Raw genomic sequence first — 18131 nt, forward strand, 5'->3', positions numbered from 1 at the left:
GAAGAAAATTCCACGGACAGGTTATGATTTCCAAAACCTATTTTTTTAACCAAATTTATAACAGCTTTCTAATGTAGGAATAATATAAATATTTAAAACTATATATCAGAAAGATATCAAAGGATTTTTGAACTGAATCTCAGTTGGCAGTATGAAGCTAAATATTTTTGATGCAGTGAGTTTTAAGTGATTCATCATGGAAAGAAGTGACATTAAACATGATAAAAAATGGCTTTAAAAAAAGCAGATAAAAAATGCAAATGATTACAGTCTGGTCCACTCAGACAAAACTCTGGAGACACTGTTGAAAAAGGAACTGAAATGTCACAGATTATTTATGTATACTGAAAAATTATATTAATTAAAAAAAAAAAGAAAATGTGCTGTCAGTAATTGAAACAAATATTTCTGTTTTTTTGGTAGAAATAAAGCTTAAGTAAAAATAAAAATTAAAAAAAAAAAAAAAAAAAAAAAACTGAAACAACTCGAAGTTTATGTATTTTCATTTTGCATGACCTTTATGCCTCATTTTCCTTCTCCTTCCTTAAAACAGGTCTTTAAATTTTCAAGAATTTCTAAAAGTAATATCCTTGATATCCTTTTTTTCCAAAAGTAATTCTTTTCCAAACTAATCTGAAAACAAAATAATTTTTTTTGGATATGAACTTCTGCAGCTTAAGCATTTTCATGTATATATATGTGTACTGATTGATGTTCATTGTCATAAATTCTTATTAGGTACATGAACTCATTCACATTGAACTCTGATTGAGTGAAAGAGGATCCTAAGTTCAGTCGAGTTTTGTTTTTTATTACATTATGTAATAATGAGCTTGGGTAAAATGTTTACTAAAGAATATCTGTTCGTCTAAATGCATTGTGGAAAGGCTAGGCAAGTATAGGAGTTTCCAATCCTGAATATTATCTCTTTTGGGTGCAATGAGATCTATTCATCCTTCACCCGTCATTAAGTGCATTGAATCTTAAGTGGATATCATAACTGATCAAGTACATACTTTTATAGTGAGTGTGTGCTCTTCTGAAGTTTCAACTAATATTCTATGTCACGCTGTGAAGACAGCATAGAAATGGTACCAAGGACATGATAAAATATTCCTGTTGCGTACATGGTCTCCGAAACATGAGTCTTTGTGAGCTTGTAGAGTCATTAGGTTAATTGGAAGCAGAAAAGATGAAAAATATGCAACCGCCTTCGACGGGAATCGAAACACGGACCTCTGGAATACCGGCCCAGCGTGCTACCGCTACACCACGAAGGCATGCTAGGGAAGTGGGAGAAATACCTTATATACTCCCCTTTTTAAAGGGCGACTAGGGTTTTAGGGGACCTAGTCGCCAAATCCTGGGTGCGGAGAATAATCATCCACAACCCTTTTTAGTTCGGGCACCACCTATAGTAGTCATTAGGTTAATTGGAAGCAGAAAAGATGAAAAATATGCAACCGCCTTCGCCGGGAATCGAACCATGGACCTCTGGAACACCGGCCCAGCGTGCTACCGCTACACCACGAAGGCACACTAGGGAAGTGGGAGAAATACCTTATAAGCTTGTGTGGTGTGAGTTAATGAATTGTTTGTAAATGCTATCCTTTGAGTTGCATATTTATAGTAACTGAAAGATCCTTTGTTGCATTCTCACTATCGGATATCAAATGGTGCCTACCAGCATCATACAGATGTCTCTGGTGAGAACTATTTTGGTGGAAAAGGATGACAAGATGATTTTTTGCAAATGGTTAGTATGTTTTAATGGTTAATGTATATTGTAATCTTAATGTACTACAGTCAAAAGTCTTTAATCCGGACGTCCATAATCCGGAATGATCTATAATCGGAACCTCAAAGCTACAAACTTTCTGCGCATGCGCATAATACGTTTACGCATGCGCGTTTAATGTATAACGGACAGTATAAGCTAAGCTAAAATTATCTAATTATCTAGTTCAGCTAATGTTGCAGATTGTGTTGTTCCTTAATCTTCAAATTGGATCTGGTTTGTTTTTTGCAGACTATTAGAGCAATTTTATAAAAGTAAGCTTGAACTTTCGATTATGACAAAAAGAATTTCCGATTCTGGAGCTGCCAAAGGATCTACAAAGCGAAAGCATGTTTCGATGTTGATCAAACAAAAAGTGGAATTGCTCCAAAAACTGGATAAAGGCATATCCTTTCTTTCTCTAACCATTCCGAAATCTGTTTATCAATTTCATGCTGCTCTGCGGGGGGGGGGGGGACACCGCGGCGTGCAATGAACTGGAAATTGATCTGTCAGCACTATTCTTATCTTCAGGCAGATGTTTTTCTTTTATTCGGCTTTTAATTCCTTACTAAATGTAGTATTTCATCTTGATGTACTTCGTCTTTGATATGATTTAAATCAAATTCCTCGTCATTATAAATATTATGAATACACATCAAATAGTTTTCTGGTTGCAATTTTCTAATTTAAACTATGCGTAATGTATGCTTTACGCATGCGTGCGTTGAAAGAAATGTTTAATAAAGTAAACAAATAAATATTAAGCTTTTTTTTTTTTTTTTTTTTGTAAATTTTGATACTCTTTAGATCATAATTGCTCTTTATTTCATAAATTATGGTTTCATATTTTTAATTTTATAATTTCTGCATGGCAGCTTACCAGATTTAAATTGATGATCTATAATCCGGAAAAACCGATAATCTGGAATCGCTGAAGTCCCGACGAGTCCGGATTAAAGACTTTTGACTGTATTAAATTATATGAATAATATAGTTAAAATTTTAACTGTTTTTATGGTACATGCAAGCCTATTAAAATAGGCTGAAATAGCCTAAAATATATATAAAATATAGTAATAAGTACTGTGTAAGGAGATGGGTGATTGCTCATTTAGTTATATCAAGGTTAGAATTAATGAGGGACTTACGTTAAATCAAAACGAGAGAGGAAAAATTTTAAATAATACTCTAAATATTAATGTAAAAATGATACAGTATTAAAGAGGCATTTAAATAAATTTTGAGATTTGACCAAGCTGTTAAAATCTGTCATGTGGAGCTACAGCTAATTAATATCTTATTTATACTTTGATTTATGCAGTTATCTATTATTTTATCCTTAGTAATGAAGAGGGGAAAATATTTCTTAAATAATTGAGCCATTATTTATATGAAATAAAAATTTATTAAATTTTTTTTAATGTAAAAATGGTAGTGTTAACTGAAGTTATGAAGGTGTGGTGATTTTTAAAATAGTTTGTTCCATATGTGCAATCATATGATCTGAAATCCGGACTAGAAATATTAATAATTTACAGTTATTGTTTTAGGAAAATGTTATTTATTCAATCTTGGTAGTAAAAAATATTTTGGAATGTTATTTAATATGTAGAAATTTCATACAATATCATTTCTACTTAAAGTCAGATAAAAATTTTGTAAATATTGTTTAAGATTTATCGTACTTTATTTTTTATAAGTTATTCATTAGCTATCATTTTTATTTTGTGTTTCTTTTAGAGACATGATTTAGGAGTATGTCCGAAAATTCATGATGTTGCCTTGAGAGCTGATTTTGAAAATTCTGCAAGGAAAGAACAGTATACTTTTCATTTAGAGGTAGGTAATATATTCGGTCTACTGGAAAGTTATGTCCGTTTTATGACAACAATTTTCGACACGTAAGCTCATGTTTATGTGCTGTATGTTCGGCTCTTTATTGAGCAAGACCATGTTGGAGCAAGATCCTTTTGTGACAGCATCAGAGATCGCATAAAGGCTTAATTCAGCTCAGCAAACCATTTCGAACCATATTTGGAAGATAGGATTGGTGTGGAAATATTTAAGATGGATACCACATGAATTAAGTCAGAAGAATTTGGGTGACAAAGCCCTTCTTGAACAAATGATAACTGAGAATGAAAAGTGGATCACCCACGGAAACATCGTAAGGGAAAGGGCATATTGTGAACCCAGAAAACCTAGCCCTCCCACCTCTAAACCAAATTTGACCCTGAATAAGGAGAGTGTTGTGTATATGGTGGGGCATCCGAGGACCACTACATTATGAGCTTTTAAAATTGATCGAAAAGCTCAATTCAGAGAAGTACTGTCCGCAATCAGACTAAAGACAACAGTCCAAGAAAAAAGGTGGATGATTTTCAACAGGAAGGACATTGTACTGCATCATGATCAGGCCACATGCTGCTTTAAGGACTCGTAAAAATATTGCAGAACTAGGCTGGGAAATTCTGTCACATACACCATATTCCCCAGACTCAGCACCCTCTGACTATAACTTGATTTTGTCCTTGCAAAATTTTTTGAAGGGCAAAAAATTCAAAAATGAAGTAGATATCGAACAAGCACCAACTCAATTTTTTGGTGACCAGACAAAAGCCCACTGAACGAAAGCACACGCGACAAAAGCTCACAAAAAAGACCCCACTGGGATAATTGCCCATACAACTAATACCCACACCAATGAAAGCGCACATTGATAAAAGTCCTAATAGATATAAGTGCATGCTGATAAAAGCCCACACTGATATATATGCTACGTTAAAATTAATTTTTTCCCCTTTTTTCTTTTTTCTTTACAAAGTAGATTCATGAATAAAGATAAAATGAAAAATAAATTAAATTAATAACAAGTAATTGAACAATAAATTTAAGTAGCGGAACATATTTCATTTTGGGATCCGGCTGAATTAAAATCCTATATGTATATGGAACAGAGAGTCAATCAAAATAATATAATTAAAAACATATACGTGTATGTGTAACTTTGTTTTTATATTTACGCAACAAAGGAAGCGCATTTCAACGAAAAAATAAAAGTACTGTATTTTGTTATGATTAAGAAAACATTTGTGTGTGCTATCACAAGCACTGCCATTTTTAGGCACAAGCATCTGCCTAAAAATAATTCAGCAGGAGTTTTGCTCGTTGTATCATGTTTTGCGGTCCTAAGGGCGAAAGCTAATTCATTGACATAGTTATCCCAGCTTTTATGAAAATTTTTAACATAACTACGGATAATTTTCACTATATTTCTATTGACCCGTTTCGCTATATTTGATTGCGGCTGATACGGGACCATATTTAAATGACGTATGCCCAATTTTTGGCACATGTCTTCAAATATATTACTTACAAATTGAGGACCATTATCCGATATAACTTTAAGGGGCGCCCCGTATTTTAAAATATATTTATCTAAAATAGAATCAGTAGCTAATTTCGCGGAGGCTCGTTTTAAGGGAACAATTTCGGTCCACTTACTAAAATGATCAACCAAAACAAGGAGATACCGACTTTTATTTAACTGACTTTTTGGGAAAGGGCCCAATAAATCGATGCTAATTATTTCATTTGGAAATTCGGATTTAATGCTATTTAGAAACCCAGCCAGGCAGAAATTAATATAATTAACTGCTTGACATGTTGGGCAGGACTGGACATACGCCCTTGTTAACTTTTGCAGTTCATGAAAATAAACTGCTTCACGTACGCGTTGGATGGTTTTTCGAATACCAGCATGAGAAGCTAATGGGGAGTCGTGTAACTCCTGCAGTATATTTAATCTAAGACTAGCTGGGATAACAGGTCGAAATTCGTTGTTGGAATTCATAGTTTTTGTATAAAATAATAGACCATCTATTAGTTCGTAATGGGCCGCCCTATTTCTTATCGCCACAATATCTTGGTGGCTAAAATTTTCAGGATCCTTTAAATACTCATAAATGTTTTTAAATTCAGGATCCTTACCCAGTTCGGTTATTACAGTTTCTCAGGAATGTATCGTACATGCTGTGAGCATTACCACCTTTACAGTATTACCTTCTTCATCTATTTTTATTCTGGATAGGGCATCTGCTACGATATTTTCCTTTCCGGGGATGTGCTTGATTACCAGATTATACTCTTGTAACTTGAGTGCCCATCTTATTAATCTTGGGGATAAGTTTTTCCCTGAGTACAATCTAGTTACCGCCGTATGATCAGAATACACTGTTATTGGCGCCCTTCCAAAATAGACTCGGAACTTTTGCACTACTAATAGAACTGCAAGTGCCTCTCTCTCAGTCGCGGAATAATTTCTTTGTGTTTGATTTAAATTTTGACTAAAAAATGCCATGGGCTGCTGATTTTGCGAAAGTACCACTCCTACCGCATAATCCGAAGCATCTGCTGAAATTTCTAAATTTTCATCATTTTCAGGAAATTTCAAAACAGGGGCTTGCGTTAATGCTTGCTTTAATTTTTCGAAAGCACTATTGGCTTCGGCCGTCCACTAGAATCTTGCCTTTTTCCTTTTTAATTTTAACAATGGTTCAGCAATAGCTGCAAAATCTTTTATAAAGGACCTATAATATGAACAAAGTCCTAGAAAAGAAGAGAGCTTCTTCGCCGTATTTGGCGGCGGATACTTTTGCACAGTGAATATTTTTGATTCGTCTGTCTCGATTCCTTTCTGAGATATTTTGTAATCTAAGTATTTTAATTCAGGGGCTGCAAATTTGCACTTTTCGACATTAACTTTTAGACCGGCCTCATATAATAATGAAAACACCTGTCTTAAATTTTGTACATGTTGGTCCAGATTATCACTAGTAATAATGATATTGTCTAAATAGATAAATGTGGTCTTTCCAAGAACAGGCCTTAGCACAATGTCCATACATCGCTGAAATGTTGCCAGTGCCCCTGAAAGGCCAAACGGCATACGCAAGAATTCATAAGTGCCAGACTTGGTTATAAAAGCAGTCTTAGGCACATCTTCCGGTTTAACGCCTATTTGAAAATAACCAGTCATTAAGTCTAAAGTAGTCATATATTTGGTAGAAGTTATGTTCCTTAGAATTTCTTCAATAATAGGTAACGGATATACTGGATATTTAGTCATGGAGTTTAATTTACGATAGTCAATTGCAAAACGCCACCTTTTCGGATGTGTTACCGGATAGTCGTTATTTTTCTTACATAACACAACCGGGCTAGCATAACTACTTGAGATGGGCGTTATGATCTTTTTACGTAACATATCTCGAATGTGCCACTTTATAATTTTTTCTTTATTCTTATCATATCGATATGGTTTGTGGCGAACTGGCAGTGAATCTGCGGTGTCGATACTATGGTTAGTAACTTGAGTAAATCCGGGAATATCACTAAACAACGAAGCAAATTTACTTACCACTTGTCGAATTTTTTGTTGCTCTTCCTTAGGCAGGTGGTCGAGGTTTAACGTCGGTGGTTTTGTTTTTTCTTCTCGAACTGGTTTCATCGTCAGCTTAAGGGACGCTTCGTTAAAATCCAGCGTTGCTTCTGCCTCTGAAAGAAAATCTATCCCTAAAATGGTATGTGCTTGTAAATTTTTTACGATAAAAAACATAATCTTTACTTGCTCGTCCTTGATACGAATGTATAACAGTAATTTACCTATGCACTTGCATCTTTCTCCCTGCGCAGCTAACACTGTCGTATTATCCGAATTATATATGCAGTATTTACGGAAATACTTCCTAAAATAATCTTCTGCCACACAGGAACACTTCGCGCCTGTATCCAGGAGTGCAGTGGCTGGGATGTTATTCACCAGACTTTTTTTCTGGCTTACTATTGAACTGTCGACGTTTGCCGGTTGTTTTTGGATACTCGGGTTTCCTTGCCTACTGATTTGCTTTGCTTCCGTAGCCGTGTTCTTGACTTTGCTGTGGTCTTGGCGCACCAAATTGGCTTCGTTGCTCATACTTGCGTCTCCTTTCAATGTTGACCGTTCTTCTACTTTCAAACTGGATTGCTAGCTCAAATAACTTTTCCAGTGTAGTCGGATTCCTTAATTCAATAAAGTCTTGTACTTGGGGAAGTAACCTCGGCAAAATCACTTGGATTATCTCAGGATCCGGACGGTTTCCATACAAGAGTTTAAAGACGTGAATTTTTCTTAAAATAAAGGTGGAAAGATTTTCGATTCGTTGTTGGTATATGCTGAAGAGTTCCGTTTCTAATCTTGCACGATCTCGTATGACAGGGAAGGCTTTTACTAAGGCAGTCTTAAAATTTTCGTAAGTATAGGTGGGACTTCCCGCTTGACCCAAGAGGCTTCTGCCTATACATTTGAACCAATTAAGCGCTTGGCCCCTCAAAGCGCTGGTAGCTAAGGTGACTTTCTGGAACTCATGTACTGGATACAGCATGAAGTGGTCATTCAATTTTTCCAAAAAACTGGTTACCGGTGAGTTTCCATTAAATGTTGCTTCTGGTTTTATCAATGCACGCATGGTCTGTACGATGTACCCAAATCCTTCCAGGGCGGCAGCTGGCATTTCTGGATTCTGAGCTGCTTCTGTAGGCACCACAGGTTCTTCTTGAAACTCGGCCATGGTTATTCCTCTTCGTTGGGCGCCACTATCAGGACTTGTGTTCCACCTTACTTGCTTTGGGAACTGTCCTGATTCGGAACAGGGAGCTTACTGAAGTTATGTTCAATAAATTGTGAAGTAGACAATACACACAGGAAGGGTATACGAAACCCTTTATTTTTCTCTCTTTACAATGATTTCCGGAACTTCGGAATACAGAGACCAACCACTTGTGGTCTGAACGTAAGAATATAAAAAATATTAACTAAAACTCTAACTAAACTAACTTTGGATTAATAAACAAGTGCCTAACTCCAAGATTGGTCGTATATTAACAAAAAGCCGTATGTAGTACAGAGAACTGCTAACACTACAATACGTTTAAAATTATCACGAGGATTAAACCTCTGGCCTTGAAGGCAACCAGCAACTGAGTAAAACTACTATGGCAAGCGGCCTGCTTCTTATAACTCCTTCCTCTCTCTTGCTTGGCAAAAAGCCACAACTTAAGTACTTGGCGTTAGCAAGACAAATTTGCATAAATAAGTTAAAGCTTTTAATTCTGGCCAGAAGTAGAAAATAAGAAGTGATAGTAAAGATTTAAAATAAAATAAACATTAGTAAAACTTAGGATCCTTACAACGTACTTTTCAAGTTTTGGGAACGTGAGGTTGAATGATTGTTTAGCAATTTTGTAAAGGGCACATGAGGGAAAAACTGTTGAGAATCACTGGTCTAGACTGAGCCAACTTGAATTAAATATAGAATTTTATAATTCACGGATCTTTAGTTCTTACTGTAGAGTCATTAGGTTTTTTTTTTAATGTGGGAGACATGAAAAATAAGCAATGCCCTCTTTGAGACTCGAGCCTGTATCTCTCGAATACGAGCCAATTGTACTAACCGTAACACCACAAAGACATTCTGGAAGGAGGGAGAAAATACCTTATATACTCTCCCTTTTAAAGACGACTGGGTATTAGGGAACCCGCTCGTCAAATCTTGGTGGAGAAGAATCATCTGCCACCACCTTTTTTTTTTTTTTTTTTTTTTTTAGTTCAGGTGTCATACTGGAGACGTGAAAAATGAGCAATGTGCTCGACGGGACTCTAACTTGAACCTCTTGAATATGCCCCGAGTGTGCTAACCGTTACACCACGAAGGCTTGCTGGAAGGAGGGAGAAAATACTATCCTGTTATGTATTATTTCAACCTGTTCTGTTAATTCTACTTTCCGCTTTCTCACCTGAATGTAAATAAGTTAGGAAGTAAACATATTTAGGATGAAAATGAGTTAAGAGTATTTAAGGCGAAGCTTTTGCGATTGAAAGGGAATGCGAAAACTGGCTACGTCGACTTCTGCTGTCAGGGTTTAGCCATTTGCGGCCGTTGCATTAAGTGCCCCAGTAAGTTAATTGTCTGAGAAAGCCTGTTAGGCTAATCTTGAATTCCTCTATTTAACTTATTACCTTAAAATGTTAAGTTTATTAGTTGTGCTGATACTTTAGCAACTCAATATTTTGTCGATTGAGTTGTTAAAATATTAACACAACAATTTAAGTATTGTTGTATGTTTGTACTGATACTTTAGCAACTCATTCATCAATACTGAGTAGCTAAAGTATCAGCACATCTGTTCAACAATAATGTAAGCAGTAAAATGCAGAATGTAAAATGTATAAATATGAAGAATGAAGTAAGCTTTGTAAACAGTTTTATAGTGCTAACTAAATTTTGATAGTAAACACTAATGTAAACAAATCATGTTTGCAAACACGCCCTAAAAAAATATCATCTACATCACGCCTTTATCATCTTCATTACGTCTTTATCTGCTGCAATATGTAATGTCCTGAAACATGATGCCTGCACCCATTACAATAAATAACGCCATAAAACATGCACTTGTACAACTATGTATCACTATCTATATCATGTAATGTAATGCATTTTACTTGATCTAATTTAACGCCTGGTGGTGACAGAACTTGCAATGTTGGCTGGAGTCACAATTTTATCATGACTCGAAGACGGCGGAAGGTTGTTGTTTTTCTAGTCAGTGTGCAGAGCTAATGTCTACTTACTTCAGGTAAATATTAGGTGGCCTCTTCACTTCTACGTAACATAACACCACAAGCAGTGGTCTATATGTTAAGCACAAGGTGTACTCTTGTAAATAATTCTCTTGGATAAAAAGTTTCAACCTTTATACTTATTCTGTTGTTACTGAACATCAAGTTAATTAGTGAGTTTGGTTTGGTGTATGTGAGCACGGCAAAGCCTCAAGGGCTATCTGCCTGAGGAGAGGGATGCCTTCGTGGAAGACTTTCTAAGAGAACTGGCTCGTATACAAATTACACATGGGGAAAACTATGAAAACGCCCATGCAGCCAGAACGTCTGTGGGATTCAAAACTCGGACTGAACTACCAGTGTTCCGTGACTTTACAGCTTGGCGGACTCCGTTGGCTAGTGAGAAGTCATCAGCAATCTTACGGAAGGTCATTGACAATTTGCATGCTCCCGTGAATGATTAAGACCTTATAACTTGTTTGTTAGGTCCATTCATGAAGCTGACATTCAAGCATAAAATTAAATAAAATTATAAGTTTTACTGGGGTTAGTTTCATAAAAAACTTTCTATTGATTTCAACAGTGAAAAAAATTTGGAGCATTTTTTGACATACGCATAGTTGAGATAAGCAGTATGCATAACAATTTACATATATTACATTCTAAATGTGAAAGAAATTTTTATTATTATTATTATTATTATTATCATCATCGGTAGAGCTTATCTCATCTAACATTTAATCATTTATTTTCGGTTCGCAAAACTTTCTAGACATTGTTCCTTTGAAAATAAATCTGAGAAAAAGTCCAAATATCGGAAAAAATAAATAATTAGTAAGATGAATAAAAAATGGAATAAAAGATAAACATTAAGGAAGCACCAGTCATCCAATTCTTAAGCTTTTCATGTAAGCACAAGGCTCACCAGCGGCCAAGCAGTAAAAACGCTGAGCACTGGTAGCTCGGTCCAGGGTTCAAATTCCGATGCAAAGGCTGACTGCATGGGCACTTTCGTAGTTTTCCCCTTGCGTAACATGTATACGAGTGAGTTCCTTTAAAATGTCCTCCACGAAGGCATGCCTTTCCTTGGCTTAGTGCCATTTCATCCATTCTCTTTTCATGGCGAGTTCATAATAGTGTCGTTTATCCGCTGCCGTTCGCACTTATTCTGTCTTTCCCGTTTCATTCGCTGTTCGAAAAGTCACTTTATGATTAAGAAAAGATACATTCAGACGAAATGACCCTTACTACTTTGACCTGACTTAGCCTTTGAGTTCTAATATTTATTAAACATTTTCTTTAGGTAAATTTATTCCGAGGAGAATAATGAATTTCAGACATGTTCAAGAGGTGCGTTTTTGAATCTAATTCCATTTTTGTCTTATAGTGTCCATTTTTTTATTTTCACATACTTCTAAAGAAATAAAACCACTGTTCCTCTGCTTTGACTGAAAATCAAAATGTAGCAAGTGTATAATGAAGATGTACATGTTTTATAAAAAATATGGTGAGCACTCTATAAACACAACTGTTCACGGTTTTAAAGGGTTTTGGTTGTAGATATGGTGGTCTTAGAAATGTGATATTCACTGGCAATGTTTGTTTATGTTCACAAAAAATACAGGTGCAATGTCATCAATAGATATAATTCACTATAATTATTTTCTAATGGATAATGGAATTAATTTAATCTAATGTCAATTAGAAAACCGCTATTTACAATAGGGAGATTTAAAAGCACTATAACTGTAATTAAGAGCACTGTAATTTTTCTTTCACAAACAGCTGTTATATAAAATTAGCTGCTGTGTATTGTTCATGTTATATAAATGATATCCATACATCTTGAAGAAATATATAGTATATATTTTTGTAGTTACAAAATTTTATTGAATGTTATTATATGCATACTTCTTTGCAATCTTCACAACCTCTAATAAAATGCTACATATTTATATGGGGAAGGATTGATGATAAGCATAACTACAATTCATGAAATTAAACTAAGATTTATTTATTTACATTAGAATGAAAAGAAAAGTAAAAAGAATAATCGTCAAAACATTTTAGACACGTCTATCCTCACTATTGTTCACATCTCATCTCATCTGACCACACTCTAATCTAGATGGCGCTCTTACATAATCTTAGTTACAGTTACAGTTCCCCCATTTATTACTATAGTTTGAGGTGATTGTACTTAAATTTGTAGATATGTTGACTTCTAAGAGTTGTTCCATCCCCCCCCAAATAAATAAATAAATAAAATTAAAATTAAAAACACTATTCCAAATTGCTGTAGTTGAAAGATTAAGAGATTATATTTGGAATTCATTTTCTGACAGGGCGTCAGCTGAGAGTTTTAATTTATTTAGAAATCTAAAAGAAAATATCTCTAGAAAACCACCAAATTATAAATGTTACATTCAAAAAAGCTTTCAATGAGAAATATGTTTAAACTTTGATAATAAGCTCAGTCAAATGCAAAGAATAAAATCTCTCTTAGCCAAGTTTTCATTGTGCTAAAACTGTTTTAATATTCCTAAATTAAAAAGGAACTAAAGAAAAAACTAAAAAGAAATAAAATAAAATTCAAGTGTTTTTAATTAAAAAGTTAATTGTTTTAATAATGAAATATAATTATATTTAATCTTAGCCATATTACCTTAAAAATAGCATGTGAGAAATTGCACAATGTATTTTTCATTTTCACATGCTCATAACAAAGTTAAATAAGTAAATAAATAATAAAATGCAATTGCAGATTTATCATCGAAACGTTTATAGCTAATCACTTAATCAGAGAGTAGAAAGTTTGCTTTCAACCTGATGAATTAAACAAATAAAGGAGTGATAAAATATACAAACAGACATATATTTGAGACATTAAAATTCAGATCTGAATAATTCTCCATTTATTATAATTAAAATTATAAATGCACGGTTTAGTAGTAAAAAAGCATAAGTCCCTTTTTATTATGTGCGCTTTTATCAGCATGGGCTTATATCTATGTGAGCTTTTATCAACGTGGGCTTTTATCAGTGTGGGCTTTTATCAATGGTCGCTTTCATCGCTGTGGGTATTTGTCGCGTGGGCATTTATCTCAGTGGGCTATTGTCTGGTAACCCAATTTTTTACATCGAAAGTTACATCATTTTCCAAAAATGGGATATACAAATTACCCTCACGCTGGAGAGAAGTCATTAATAATAATGGCAATTATATTATTTTAATAAAGTTTATTGAGGGTAAGAAAAATTTGTATTTTGTTTTATTCCAAAAACGGACAGAACTTTCCAGTAGACCATATATTAAATGGAATTTATTACGGATTTGTGTATTTTACAGAAGTTGCATAGTTTTTTTAATTAATGATACCATGCAAAGCTGATAAATAAAATAAGTACTCTTTGTGATTGTTTTATATAGACAAAATATATACAGTGTAAGGAAATGATTCTTGAAAAATTTTGAGTTAATTTTGAGTTGATAATAATGCAGTTGTATGGAAATTGAAGTTGCTGCACATACATGTTAATATAAAGGAAGCAGTGAAAGTAAAATAAAACTCATTTTTCTTGTGTATACTGACAAAAAATTTGTAGTCTGGACCTGTAGTTCTGCATTTATCTCAGTTTAGTAGACTTAAACTGTAGCAGAAATACCATGTACAGCACTGCAGTAAACACTTGATCTAGAAGGGTTGCAAAATTAATGGTAGACATTTGTTAAAAAACTAGTGGAAATATTTCAGGATTTATATTTAAAATATAAGTACTGTATGTATTACAGTACAAAGTCCGTAATCCGGACTCGTCAGGACTTCGGCGATTCCAGATTAGATGTTTTTCCAGATTATAGATCATCAATTTAAATCTGGTAAGATGAGGGCATGCAGAAATTATACAATTAAAAATATGAAACCGTAATTTATAAAATAAAGAGCAATTATGATCTAAAGGGTATCAAAATTTACAAAGAAAAGAGCTTAATATTTATTTGTTTACTTTAGTAAACATTTTTATCAATGCAAGTTGTTTAAGTTTCTTCATTTTTTGTGATAATACTTTCTCTTTAATTCTATAAACAGACATAATTTCTTGTTCAGTTACAAAGTTCCACTGTTTAAGTCCTGTAATTGTTGTGTAGAGAATACCGACTAACTTGTGAATCGAAATTTTTTCGTTTTTAATAACGTTCTCTGTTACTTTCTTCACTATCGAAAGCGTGCATGGGTAAACACTTTATGCGCATGCATAGACGACTTGTGCATCAAACGCGCATGCGTAAGTTTGTGGCTTTGAGGTCTGGATTATAGATCATTCCGGATAATGGACGTCCGGATTAGAGACTTTGTACTGTAGTAAATGTCCTCAAATATAATGAACTTTTAATTTACAGGGAAGTCAGACTCGTGGCTACACATCTGAAGTAAATTTAATGCGTTACTATGTACTGTAAAATAAATTGAGAAATGGTAGATTGAATTTTTTTTTTTTTTTCCCTCCATTTCAAATAAGTTTTGAATTTGGGTCATGTTTGAGCTCATATCATTCGTCAAAATGACACTGAATGTATGGCAACAAGTTAAGTGTAGTTGTTCATGCTGCAGCTGAGTTTTACCCATTTATTAGTGAAAATCGGTGGTAGCTAGCTAGTGTGGGGCAAGGGGGGACATCTGTCCCCAGGTGCAACATCCAGGCAGCACCCAATTGATGCTACGAAATTTTTTAATGAAATGTTTTCCATTCTTGGCACACAGAAAGGGACACAAATTCTTCAGTTGTCCCCGGGCGCTGGAATCCTAGCTATGCCACTGGGGAGAATAATCTGTCTAATCATCGTGGTCCAGAATAAACTGTTTAATAATTCATCATAATACTGGTAAAAATTGGTAAGAAACAATTTTAATGCAGCATTGCTGCCATCAACTGATGGAAAGAGGAGAAAAATGGCTCCTTATAATGAAAAACATCCTTATCTCCCCAAAAGAATGCTTGAATGGTCTCTCAGCAGCACTGTACAGCAACATCAGTAATCATTCAAAATGGCAAGCAGTTTGAGGCAATGAAGTGAGTCTTTTTGCTTGGATTCTTATTAAGTGTCATGAACTTTTATAACTAAATTTTTTTAATTTTACATCTTGAGTGGAATGTACGTGTTGAATGAAAATTGTTAGGGCAAAAATAGGACAGGAATGCTAAAAATCTCTTTTCTAAATTCTAGGACAGAATATAGATTCTTTTAATGCATACCTTCCAGTAGCCGAGTGGATAAGAGCATCAAACTGTAATAATTGATTTTTTTATATCCTTGTGAGCATTATGTGTTCATGAATGTTTTTATGGTTTTCTGTTTGTGTAACATAAGCACAAGATGTATTTCATAGGCTGAAAGTCATTTCTCTCTTTAGGTAGATAGTATGCTCTTCAGGCAGATAATACTCAATCTACCAGCAGTATTCAATTAAACAAGCCATTTTGAATTTATTAATATTTTAAGGGAATCTCTTTGATGGCTGAATTTCATAAGCAGTTTGAGAACAAAAGATAAGATTATAAAGATAACAAAAGTTAAGATAATAACATTTTTATGCAGTGCATCCCCCTCCTTTTTTTTAGACTAATTTTACCTCTTGAATATTGAGAGGAAAAAGTTGTATGATATATACAACTGAGACAACAGTTTACATGAAAAATATAACACATTGAAAAGCATGCATAAAGACATACTGTTCTTAATTCATTCTGTATTAAAACATAATTAATTTCCCTTATATTCTTTTTCATTTGGACACTATATTTGTGTTTCTGTTTATACATTTTATATTGTTGCCATAAATCATTAAGTTTCTAAATCATATGCCAGAAAAGCTGGAGAAAAAGTACTTGTGAGTAAATATATTATGTTCTTGCAAATGCTTGGTAGAATATGTTAGTACAATTTAAAATGGTAATAATATTGCTCCTTATGAATGCAAATGTAAGTTTTAAGACTACTTTAGAAAGATAATTAAATGGCAGCTTGCATGGAATATATATTCAGCTTTCTTCTGAGCAAACAAAAATTTATGAAATTTCGTATTGTAAATTCAAGAACCAAAAAAAAAAAAAAAAAAAAAGTATTTATAAGCACTTTTTGCTTAATGAGGGGGATTCAAATAATTTAAGAACTGGTTGATTGCTTAGTCAAACAATAATTAGCTACTAATTAAGCAAATTGGCTGAATAAGTATTATAATTTTAATAACTGGCTGTGGCTTGATATTTTCAGATATCAAAATTTTTTTGGGAAGCAGATCTGCCACACCATTGCAAACTGGGGCTGAATTCCACTACTGGCTTTTATATGTATGTGTGTGTATTTGTTTATGTGTCGGTGAATAGTATATAAAATTTAAAATAAAAAATATGTTTAAAATTCAGTCTCTATTCATCCTTCACAATCCAGGCAATTCGATGTTCTTTTCATATTACTCATTTTTACTTCTACTGTAAAAGTTTTTTCTATTAATTTTATTGAGCTTTAGCAGTTTTAAATTGATATTTTATCTTAACAGATTTTAGGCTTTGCTGATTTTAGGCTCATAAGTATATATATTTTTTCATTTCAAAACTTTTGTTGCTCTTGTGTTACAGATTTTAAGAACTGATTCCTGTATTTATTATTTTTATTTTATATTTTTTAGATCAAATTTTTGTTTTTCTTTTATTTTTGCATATGTTGGATTACTTCTATTTTACATAAATTTTGGGCTTGGTCCATTAAAAAAATTTTATTAGATTTTTAATTTTTTTTAATATTTTATATTTTATAAGCTGTTTGTGAATTATGCTTTATTTTTTAACCCTAAGTATATATTTTCAAAATTTTTATGTAGTTTTATTTTTTTCAATTTTGAATTTTTTAAAAAATTGTATATGGTTTTGTTTTTTCAAGTGTTGGATTATTATTTTTTCAAGTTTTATTGAGCCCTTTCTACTCACTTTTAAAATTTTTGAATTTACACAGTCTTTTTGAATTGGTCAATATTTTTGATGCTACAGTTTTTTCACTGCTTTCTTCATCCTATAGGAGTTGGACTGATTACAGACACAGATTACTTTCATTGTTCCTCTGAGGTTATTGTTTTTTTAAGATTATTTTTAAATTTTATTTGTGTCCTTGTAAGTTTAGAAACAGGTTTTTTATTTAATTACTTCTTTTGTTCAAGTTATTTTATTTATTTGCTTCTTTTGTTGCACCAAACCTTTGATGATGATGCAGCGGAAAATGTAAATATCATTTTTGGTTTTGGCATGTTTTTGGTAACATGCCTTTTTTTGGTAGCTACATGTGGTTATTCTAAATTGAATATAGGATCAATTTTTAACGCATTTTGTTTTTTTTTTACTTTTTATTTATTTCTCTTTTATTTATGTATAAGATTAAAATAATCATGGAAAATCACAATTATCACTCAGTTTATATGACTATACATGTGTGTGATTATTTTATACGTATTGTATTTTTAGGCATTAAAACAGCTCAGAAATTTTGTAGCAGATAGTGAAAGACGTACTCAAAGTGCTAAAATAAGGTTAGCAGAAACTCAAGAGATGTTGAATGCTCAAGAAGCTGCCAGAGTATGTATAAAAGTTTTCATTTAATGGGCTTCTAAAAGCCTTTTCATTGTGGTTGCTTATATTAGT

At 33.3% G+C, this 18131-nt stretch overlaps 1 protein-coding gene across 4 annotated transcripts in view; it reads left to right on the plus strand.

Annotated features, from left to right (window-relative positions):
* Positions 1–18131, plus strand: part of LOC118192771 (putative RNA-binding protein Luc7-like 2) — an 89780-nt gene that overhangs the window by 25851 nt on the left and 45798 nt on the right. For 2 of the 4 annotated variants that reach the window (XM_035363786.2, XM_035363783.2), the window contains exons 3-4: positions 3521–3619; positions 17955–18065. In XM_035363786.2, coding sequence (XP_035219677.1) covers positions 3521–3619; positions 17955–18065 — 210 coding nt within the window. Of the gene's footprint in view, positions 1–1590; positions 1757–3520; positions 3620–17954; positions 18066–18131 lie in introns of those variants that run through there. The other 2 variants (XM_035363785.2, XM_035363784.2) reach the window with 2 other exon arrangements.

The sequence above is a fragment of the Stegodyphus dumicola genome, chromosome 2, assembly GCF_044657685.1.
Source record: "Stegodyphus dumicola isolate Sdum_Otavi_A_Nest chromosome 2, ASM4465768v1".
Lineage (NCBI taxonomy): Eukaryota > Metazoa > Arthropoda > Arachnida > Araneae > Eresidae > Stegodyphus > Stegodyphus dumicola.